The sequence below is a fragment of the Macrosteles quadrilineatus genome, unplaced genomic scaffold, assembly GCF_028750875.1.
Source record: "Macrosteles quadrilineatus isolate MER2022 unplaced genomic scaffold, UCM_ALF_1.0 Scaffold_6__1_contigs__length_79288215, whole genome shotgun sequence".
Taxonomy (NCBI): Eukaryota; Metazoa; Arthropoda; class Insecta; order Hemiptera; family Cicadellidae; genus Macrosteles; species Macrosteles quadrilineatus.
In genome coordinates this window covers 63,987,360-63,996,755 of record NW_026542599.1, presented here as the reverse complement: position 1 = coordinate 63,996,755, position 9,396 = coordinate 63,987,360, and the positions used below count along the sequence as shown (strand labels likewise).

The 9,396-nt window shown below is 33.5% G+C and overlaps 1 protein-coding gene across 1 annotated transcript; it reads left to right on the top strand.

The window, feature by feature from the left end:
- Positions 1–105: 105 nt before the first annotated feature.
- LOC128997327 (acyl-coenzyme A diphosphatase NUDT19-like) lies at positions 106–4,194 on the top strand. The gene is made up of 3 exons (XM_054422960.1): positions 106–1,064; positions 1,470–1,674; positions 2,866–4,194. The coding sequence occupies exons 1-3, from the start codon at positions 393–395 to the stop codon at positions 3,027–3,029; spliced, it is 1,041 nt and encodes a 346-aa protein (XP_054278935.1). The 5' UTR covers positions 106–392; the 3' UTR covers positions 3,030–4,194.
- Positions 4,195–9,396: the final 5,202 nt, after the last annotated feature.

The window sequence follows — 9,396 nt, the reverse complement described above, 5'->3', positions numbered from 1 at the left end:
GTGTAGGTTTTTTTTGTGAACACAAACAGCTGTTAAGTTGCAATGCAGTAATCGTCTGCTAGCTATATTTTTCCATTTTGTCAGCTGATTAGTTTAAAGGTTATGTTAGGTGTTGTCTTGTCAAGAAGTAGACTAGAAAGCAAGAATGCAGATCTGAGATCAAGAGAAAGTGTAAATATTAGTTTCTAGGCTTAAAATATAATCGATTTTGCATAGTTTCAGTGACAAGTGTTTCGTTGTTTCTCAAATTTAACTCATAAATCAATAAATAATTTATTTGACTAGATTAACATGAATGCCTTGGCTATGTAAGAATATATAAAATACAACTTGTATTAAAAACTAGAAAACATTAACTTAAATTTCGACCTTTTGTACATGCAAGGAAAAACATGAGCAGATGGAAAGAAGCTTCTTCTTTAATAATAACTACTGCATCCAAAAGTAAAGTAGGTAAAAAATCTCCCATCACTCCTAATCATGAGAAATATAATTTTGATATTTTAGCATTGAAAAAGAATGAAACATTGCCATCTGGAAATCCTCAGATCTGTGTTTTCCCTGGAGGTTCACTTAGTATTGCAGACTCAATTCAAGATTGGGAAGGCTTATTTACTGAGTTTGGTCTTAGTTTAAAATGTATGGGTAATGGATCAAGGCTTCCTATATTTAGTTCAAATAGGGAAGGTGTTCCAAGGTGGCTGTCACTAAAGATTACTGCAATCAGAGAGACTTTTGAGGAATGTGGTCTTTTACTATGTAAAAGTATAGGTCAATTGCCATCAGAAGCAACTGATAATGTTTTGGCCAAAAGTACGAACCATTTAGCCATAGATAAAATTGATTCATGGAGACAACGAGTCCTAGAAGATCCATATCAGTTTTTCTCTTTATGTGAAAGTTGTAAATGCTATCCAGATGTTGAAAACTTGGTTCTTTGGAGCAATTGGCTCACTCCAAGCCATATGAATGAACGATTTGACGCCGTTTTCTATTTTACTCATTTGAGAAATTTGAATTTAGCTAATGTGACTCCTGACAACAAAGAAATATCATCAGCCGAGGTAAATATATATTATATTTTTTTTATAAAACATTAACCTATTTTTTTATCTACCTACAGTATTTTATTTTAAACATTTGTTCAAAATAATCAAGCTAAACAAGTATAAGAAGGTTTTTTTTAGGCAAGGCTATTGTTTAGCAAAACACCCGAGGGTTAAAGGATGTTGGTATAACCCCACCAGTACTCTTGCCGGCATTTGCAGTGAACATGAGATCCATGTTATAGTGAACAGGGCTGTTCTGATCACTTTAGTTATTCTAACATAATTCATGGCCAGGAATTACCCGTACACTGTAAAATATACCTATTTCATTGGCTTTTACCATAATATAATACCATTGACTATATAACACTAGTGTTATATAGTCAGTGATAATAACCTAATAATAATGCTCTGTTTTAGTGGCTCTCCCCAAAAGAACTGCTTGACCTGTCTAACAGAGGAGATATTTTTCTAAAGCCACCTCAGTGGTATGAGATAAACTCTCTACAAAGTATAGAAACCTTCGATGGTCTAAATCGACTGATCGGTCACAAAAGTAGTAACTGCCATTTATGGATGCCAGTAAGGATACATGCAAGTGATGGAGAAATTTCTTTGCTTCCAGGTAATTTTTAATGATATTACCTTAAGTATAGGTACATGTTTTCTTTTTTGGTGAGAGAAATATATTTTTTGTTCTGTAGCACATTTTACAGTGCTTCAGTATTTGTTTATTTTTTTATATAGGTACTGAACACACAGGCCTACAAGCTGTTTTTTTTTCATAAAAGGTACATTTTTCATTAGCCCTAAACCAGGGGTTCCCAACTGACCCAGAATAGCATCATCTCCCTTGATATTAAATAAATAAATCTTTATTGTCACATAACATTTAAATATAATATAATATTAAGTTTAGGCCCTATTTAATTTAATATGGACTTTATTAATCTGGATTGCTTGAATCTCAATTTTACCAGATTAACTACTAATTTGAAGCCAGAACCACTTGGGCTATGTGGTGTTGAACAATTCCATGCACAATCAATATTCTAAATCAACTTCAAGAAATATTTCATATTGGAGGACATTTTTTAAAACGTTTTATTAGCTCGCTTTCTTGTCTGTTCAGTACAAATTTTGCAATTGATTTTAAACCAACTTCCCGATGAGCTTTTAAAATATCACGTTTTCAAATGCACTAAAAAGTATAAAATAATTTAGAAATATAAGAAGAGGAAGAGGGGTTTGTGACTGTGGGGATTTCCCCACTTCTTGAAGAGCTTCGACTTCTTCTGATGTCATGGCTCATGGACTGGGTCGGGCCATCTGCCCTGGTAGCTCAGCTACCTGTCAGTGCTTGTTGGTTGAGGTAATTTAGTCTATCATCTGAGGGCAGAGTCGTGGAGTTGGTTGCTGGAGGAGATCCCTGATGTGGTCCCACAACGTCACGTCTGCTGTCTGTTGGAGTTGTGCTGTCTGGATGTCAACGAGCTGTCTGATGGTCGGGATCTGGGCTTGGAAATATGTGGACAGAATAAATACTTTTACATGATTTAAAACGAAAAATGTTCAGCGCGTGCAATAAAATAATAAAGATAATAATATAGAGGGGATATTCGTAAATAAGCTATTTTATGCACCAAGCGTTTTTTGTTTTAAATCTTACAAGTATTATTCTCTCCACATATTTCTAAATGATTTTATACTTTATAGTGCGTTTAAAAGCGTGGTATTTAAAAAAAAGTTATTTTACTTATAAATTTCTTTTGTGCATAATATACATAGATTATTGAAAGTTTGTTTTCTATTCCAGGAGATGATATGTATCCTGATGATGTTGACCCGTTCTTCCCCACTCCAATATTAAGGAAGGGACAGACAATATCTTCATTGAGGTGTAAGAAGATGCACAGAATGGAACACTTTGGTCCAAGGATTGAGATCTTAGACACTAGGTCAGACTCTGGATCTGTCTGATTTCATAAATTCTTTACTTTATTCTGAGTCTAAAAGCTGTTCTTTCAGCTTCTTGGCCGTTGTATGATGGAACGCCATTACTTCAGGTTTTGGATGCGCCAGTACTAACAACATATCTGTGATTACTACATATTTGTAAATTGAAAAGGTGAAAATATCATGTGACTAAGGGTGCGCTCTACCTCAGCTCAGATTTCTAAGTACGATTGCTTAACCTGATGTTCCTATACTTTGCACTGAACAGCTCCTGAAGAGCGCTTGCAAGCTTTTTGAATCTGGGGGATTACATCATTATCCTTAAAAATTTTGGTAAACCAATAATTGCAGATTCTTGTTTTTAAGAATCTATTGCACTTCCCCCGTCCGTTATTTTATTCTCTAAAAATTATTTGTATGTGTTAAAACTCATGATAAAAACGTGTATTTTAACATTTTTACCAACCTTTTAGCCCAACATAAAAATAAAATCTAAATTTAAAAAAGCGCTGGACCTACAATAATATTTAACAAAAATATGACACCAAGATCTTTTAAATTGGGACTACAAACAGTAAGAACCAAAACCCTTGCACTTGGGTGCCAGACAGGTAGAGCGCAGCCTTAACTCTGTCAACTGTTTAATGATTTAGGCTTGAAATACAAATAGATGACATAGGTGTATTTTTCAATTCAAATTAGGAACACAATTCCTAGAATGTTCTAAAAAATATTTACTAAATTTCTAGTATCCTTATAATAGACCTTAAAAAATAGCCGTTGTCTTGTTTTATTTCTAATAATCTTTTTAAGCCAATGATTTATAATGCTTCTCAATACTTCAGATTACAGATGCAGATAGATAGATTTCTCGGACTTTGATATTCACAGATAAGTAGTGGATATATTTTAGTACCATATTATTTTTATGTTTTAAAAACTTTGTACACACTTGCTTACAAATAAGTCGTTTGTTTTTTTAAGTAATGTATCGTAAAATTGTGTGAACAATTAAATTTTAATTTGTTCATTTTGCAATTTTTTGCTTGTCCTAAGCCACTTTTAATCCTGTTAGGTTACGATAGTGGCCATTAACACATGACAGACTTTTGAAGATTACTTTAATTGACACTATTCAATGTACCAAGCATGTACAGATGACGAATAAAGATATTTTGATTTGATTTGATTATGTTTGTTTAAAAAATTCTAAGGTGATTATTTCCAAATGTTAAGCTTTGTTTTTATTAGCGAATTTCCCATATAGGGAATAAGCTATTACCGTAGTACTCATGGTAAGACCTGGACCCGGGACCAATTTTTTTTTTCGTTTTGAGGTCCCTAGAGGCCAAAAATACCATCCGTTCAAATTCATATATATATATATACCTATTTATATATATATATATATATTTATATATATATATATATGTGTCCGTTAGCGCGATAACTCGAGCAAAAATGATCCGATTTTGATGAAATTTGGTACAAACGTGTAAACCTACGTTTATTCGAACGAGTTCGCGAACCAGCATGATCGGACCATGGGAACGGGGGTTTATGGGGGCTTTTATGGGGTAAAAATGGGTTTTTCCCATTTTTGACCCAAAAAACATAGAATTTTGCAAATTATTTCTAAACTATTTTGTAGAGCTTAAAAAAACAAATAATTTAGTATATTGAAGCATTATAATGCGCCTAATGGTTACGGAGAAAATTCCAAAAAATTGTAAATTTAAAATTCTCATGTTATTCTTATGGAGAATAAGTAAACTGTTGTAGTTTGCTTGTTTATTAACATATTTTGCCCAAATTTGGAAAATGTTTTTATTTCTTACTAACTATTGACATTTTACATAAAAAACACTTTTACCCCCATGTTGCAGCAAACCTAAGTATGTGTTAAACTGATTCTATTTAAATAGGGAATAAATGCGATATTTTTAAGGAGACAATTTAGTGTAAATCCAATCAGGCAATTGGAAATTCGCTTAGTCTGCAGGTTTGCTGCGGCGGGGGTATTTAAAAGGAACTCATGTAACTGCAAATAAAGGCTCCAGATTTTAAGTTGTTGCCGTCTCCTAGTCAAAAATTTGTTTGTTTTAGAAAATTTTAAAATAAATTAAAGCAAAACAGTTTTTTTTTTCATTATTCAGCATTATAGAACCGGAACTCTGCCTTGCGACAGTAATATGGTAAAGTAAAATAGTGTGGGAATATGCTTGTGTGTAATATTTTTTAACCACAGTATACAAATTTTATAACATTTAAACTTGGACAATTACAACTAAGTTTGTTGATAGTGTTATCTCCCAATACTTGGCTCAAAATACCTATGTCTCACCGTTTCTAGTATTTATATACTTTATGACCTACACCGCATCACGGTCAAGGTCGAGCTTCTTGGCGTGGAGAATACCCTGGATGTAATGTGACACACAGGTAAATTGTCCTCACCCTCCGTCATCATTGGTATGACTCTGTCCACCTACAGCAGTCCTACTAACTTTTGAGCCTCCAGGCGGGGCCTTTCCCAACGCTGGCAGTGGGTATGTTCCACGTCATCGGGTATGCCTGACGAAAACCCATTATCATTGGAAATAAAAGTATTCAATAAACTCACATTTCAATTAAGAAGCGAACAATTATTTAAAAACTTTAAAAAAATATCATTTTAGAAAAAATTATATTTTGAAAAATACTCCATTATCCAAAAAGATTTGATAAATTAAATTCTTTTAAATAGTAATTTTGTATGATTGCTTTATCATCTTTGAATTTCAAAATGTTATTATACTATTAAAGCATAAGTTATTTCTCGTTGAGGTTAAAAACTACCTTCGAATTTGTTTAATTTTTATTGTTACATTGTTATGATTGTTCACAGTTCCCATTATGAAGTAATGATCAAATGTATATACCTAACCAATGAATATTATTTTGTGCATTTAAAACTTCCTGGAGCATGTTACTGTCATCATATGTTCAAAAAAGTTTACCAATTCATAATATTTACAACCAAGTACTACAGTTATTATGATCCAAATTATTTTGAGGCTTTTTTTGTGGACTAAATCTAAAAGTGTATAAGCACCAATCCAATTTCTTAGATTAAATCAATGTAAAATTTAATGCTGTGATACAAGAGACAGAATAGTAAGATGGTGTTTCTTTTTTCACACAGTCAAAGCCATTCCTTAATTGATGAAGAAAAGCTATGTTTGCAAGTTTTGCTGGTGACCTTCGCGATATGCTTCATTTATTTAGTTACCAGATCTATGAGATTTGTTGAGGAACAATTTGACAAAACTTCTAAGAAGATCACCAAATTAAGGGCCAGAACGAGTGACGTGTTGAAGCATCAGCAGCCAATTTGTGAAAATATTCTACATTACAATCTGGCCAGGTACCGTCATAATATTATAGCCAGTTACCTCAAAGATTTACTAGATGATAATCAAAACAGTTCTGACAAGTTATCAAATCTTTATCAATGTTATCCTCAAAAGGTACAACATAAACAAAAGTTAAGCTATGAAGCAAATTGCTCACAGATGTTTGATTTGATTTCAAAAATCAGTAACCAAAAACCTTTAAGGAAAGATGTGTCTGCCAATAAGAGTAGTTTACTAATCAACACCAATAAACAGGGAATTACAAGTAGTCAACACTGCCTGGAAAATAACGCGGTGAAAGGCAAACAAGATGAACTGATGAACTGCCAACTATCGAAGCTTTGTAAAACACTGGAAGGTCCCAAAAGATATTCTTTTTTTGAAGAACAGGAATCAAAAATACCAAAAAGGAGCGTAGATTTTAAGAATAGCAAAGAGAGATTTCACAAGAACTTTACAGTTTATACAGCTCTTATTAATGCTCAGCCAACATTTAGAATAAAATCCCAAATTAAACAATCTAAACTAGCTATTCAAAAAACAAAGCTAGCTAACCTAATTATCAAAAAGAGAAGTAAAAAACTTCCTGAGATGACCTTATCTTCTACTCCAGCAGTGATCTTAGGCGAGGATAATAAAAAACTAATTAAACGTCCAAAAACATGCTTTGAACATCAAGATTTCCATGAAATTTCCAATAACTCAGAGAATTATTCTAACTTAAGTTCCACACGAGAAACTGACTGTGATTCAGATATTAGCAATGACCTATCTTCTCAGGGGTCGTTCTGTGATGTACTGAGTCTACAAAACATTCCTCTAACAACCATAAATGAGGAATCAGCAGAAGAGAATTGTCCCTCGGAATAAATTAATATGTAAAAACCATCTTTGTTTGCTTTGATTTGTTTAGCCTACACAAAATTGTAAATTCAAAAATTCTGTTAAATAAAGTTCTTACACATTGTCATATTTTTGTTAATTTAGTTGGGGTTGGATCAAATACAGTCGTTTGATTTGTATGCCAAACTAGTTGCAAGGCAAGGGTTATGAGAATTTTCTCATAGCTACTAGCGAATACGAATAGTAGTGCTGGTTGCAGTAGCGCCAGTCAAATTTTTTAAGCGACCGGCGCTACTAATTGGGACCGACAGGATTGATTTATTTAGTGTCTTATATAACTTAGAGTTAGTCATTTACTACCACAAAGTCTTCTTTCTACATCAATTACAATCCCATAACACCCCCGCCACAGCACAGCTCCAGCCTAAGCGAATTTCCATTTGTGTGGCTTTATTTTCAATTAAATCTAATTCAATAACATTAGGTTTAACGAGTAGGTTATGCTGCTTCAGGGAGGGTTACGAAGTGTGATTTTAGGAAAATACTATTAGCTTAGTATAGAATTAATAAATTTGCCAAGTTTGATAAAAATATATTCATAAATATTTAAAGGAATTAAAGAATTTTGTCAGCTGTTTCAACTGCACAAGTTAGTTCTATGATATTAAATAGCATTAACACGTTCGCTACTGCAATAGTACGAAATTTTCCATTCACATGGACCAGCGACGCACATATGCAACGGCCGGTTTCCACCCACAGACTGCCGTCGCATATATGCGACGGCTAGTCACATTAAAATAGACTGCCGACGCATATTTGCGTCGGGGTTCTAATGTTATTAAAATGCTTATATCTTTGTAGTGGTCTATTTGAAGGCACTGAATTCCCTGCAGTGGTCTACAGAGATGTCTGACGCACAACTGCGTCGCTAGGTCTGTGGATATGATGATTGGTGACGTCATATAATAGTTGGAAAAACTGGTCTTTACTTTTCCACATCACTGTATGTATGTATGCAGCATGTATGCTGCATTATCCTATGTAGCTTTTATATTTATTCAGTTATAAACTGTTCTTGAATCATCTGTTTATTTTTTTACTTACTTTAACCATAAAACACAAAAAAATGAACTGTCGCATATATGCGACGTTTAGTCTATTTCAAGAAAACTATGATAATTTTCACTATTGTCTTCGCTGTAGACCGGGCGTCGCAAATATGCGACATTACTAAAGGTTATAAAAAATACAAAAAAAAAACAAGAATAATTTATTTACAAACACGATTGTAGCGTATTACAATGTAAATGATCACTGTTTTACAGGTTTTCGCCCGTGGTCTGTGTGTACTGTTATCCAAGTAACAGCCGGTCTATGTGTAAGATTCAAATGTATACCTCGGTCTGTGGCAATGACCGCGGCGTCGCATATATGCGACGCTCAGTAGCGAACGTGTTAACAGGTTTTAAGGTTTACCTACAGAGTGCAGCACTATTATTTTTTTCATTTATGACAACAGCTAATTTGAACCAAATAGCAACAAAAAGCTATGGTACACAATGAGACCTTTACTTTTTTCTATGGTTCAAGGGCAATGGTAGAACAAAAGAACCAAACTTTCTTAAACCATGTCCTCACCCATAACTGCAATAAGCATTTGATAATTATATGCCAACTCCGTACGAAGGACGGGTACTCTGCTAGTACTGCATACCACACAGTTGGTCACCTCCTCAACTTAGTTGTGGTGTAAATAGAAACTTCTGTGCAGGGCCGCCGAGAGAAATTCTAGGCCCCTGTGCAAATTGCAACTCGGGCAAATACTCATTGCATTGATACTTAAGGAATTAAGAATATTTACAGTGGTAAATCTTTATATCTTTCAAACAATAATGTGTGTAAAAACAATGGAGATAACCAATTAAAATTAGAAAATGTGCACTGCTATGACTCAAGAAATAAAAACGATTTTGTACTCAATCACCACAGAACTAGTCTATATTAAAAACAACTTGCATATGCTGGAATAAAATTTTACACAACTTACTACATTAAATTACAATTTTAACAGATCCTATTTTTTTTTTTAAGAACATTAAACAACTTCTTTCTAGATCATCCAGTACACTCAAATATAAACCAGAATATCC

What these genes read in the sequence shown, in the direction of transcription:
- LOC128997327 (XM_054422960.1), top strand. Translation starts at nt 393, where the DNA reads ATGAGCAGATGGAAAGAAGCTTCTTCTTTAATAATAACTACTGCATCC. An exon ending in AAGAAATATCATCAGCCGAG is followed by an intron (nt 1,065 to 1,469) that starts GTAAATATATAT and finishes GCTCTGTTTTAG; the next exon opens with TGGCTCTCCCCAAAAGAACT. An exon ending in AGAAATTTCTTTGCTTCCAG is followed by an intron (nt 1,675 to 2,865) that starts GTAATTTTTAAT and finishes TTTCTATTCCAG; the next exon opens with GAGATGATATGTATCCTGAT.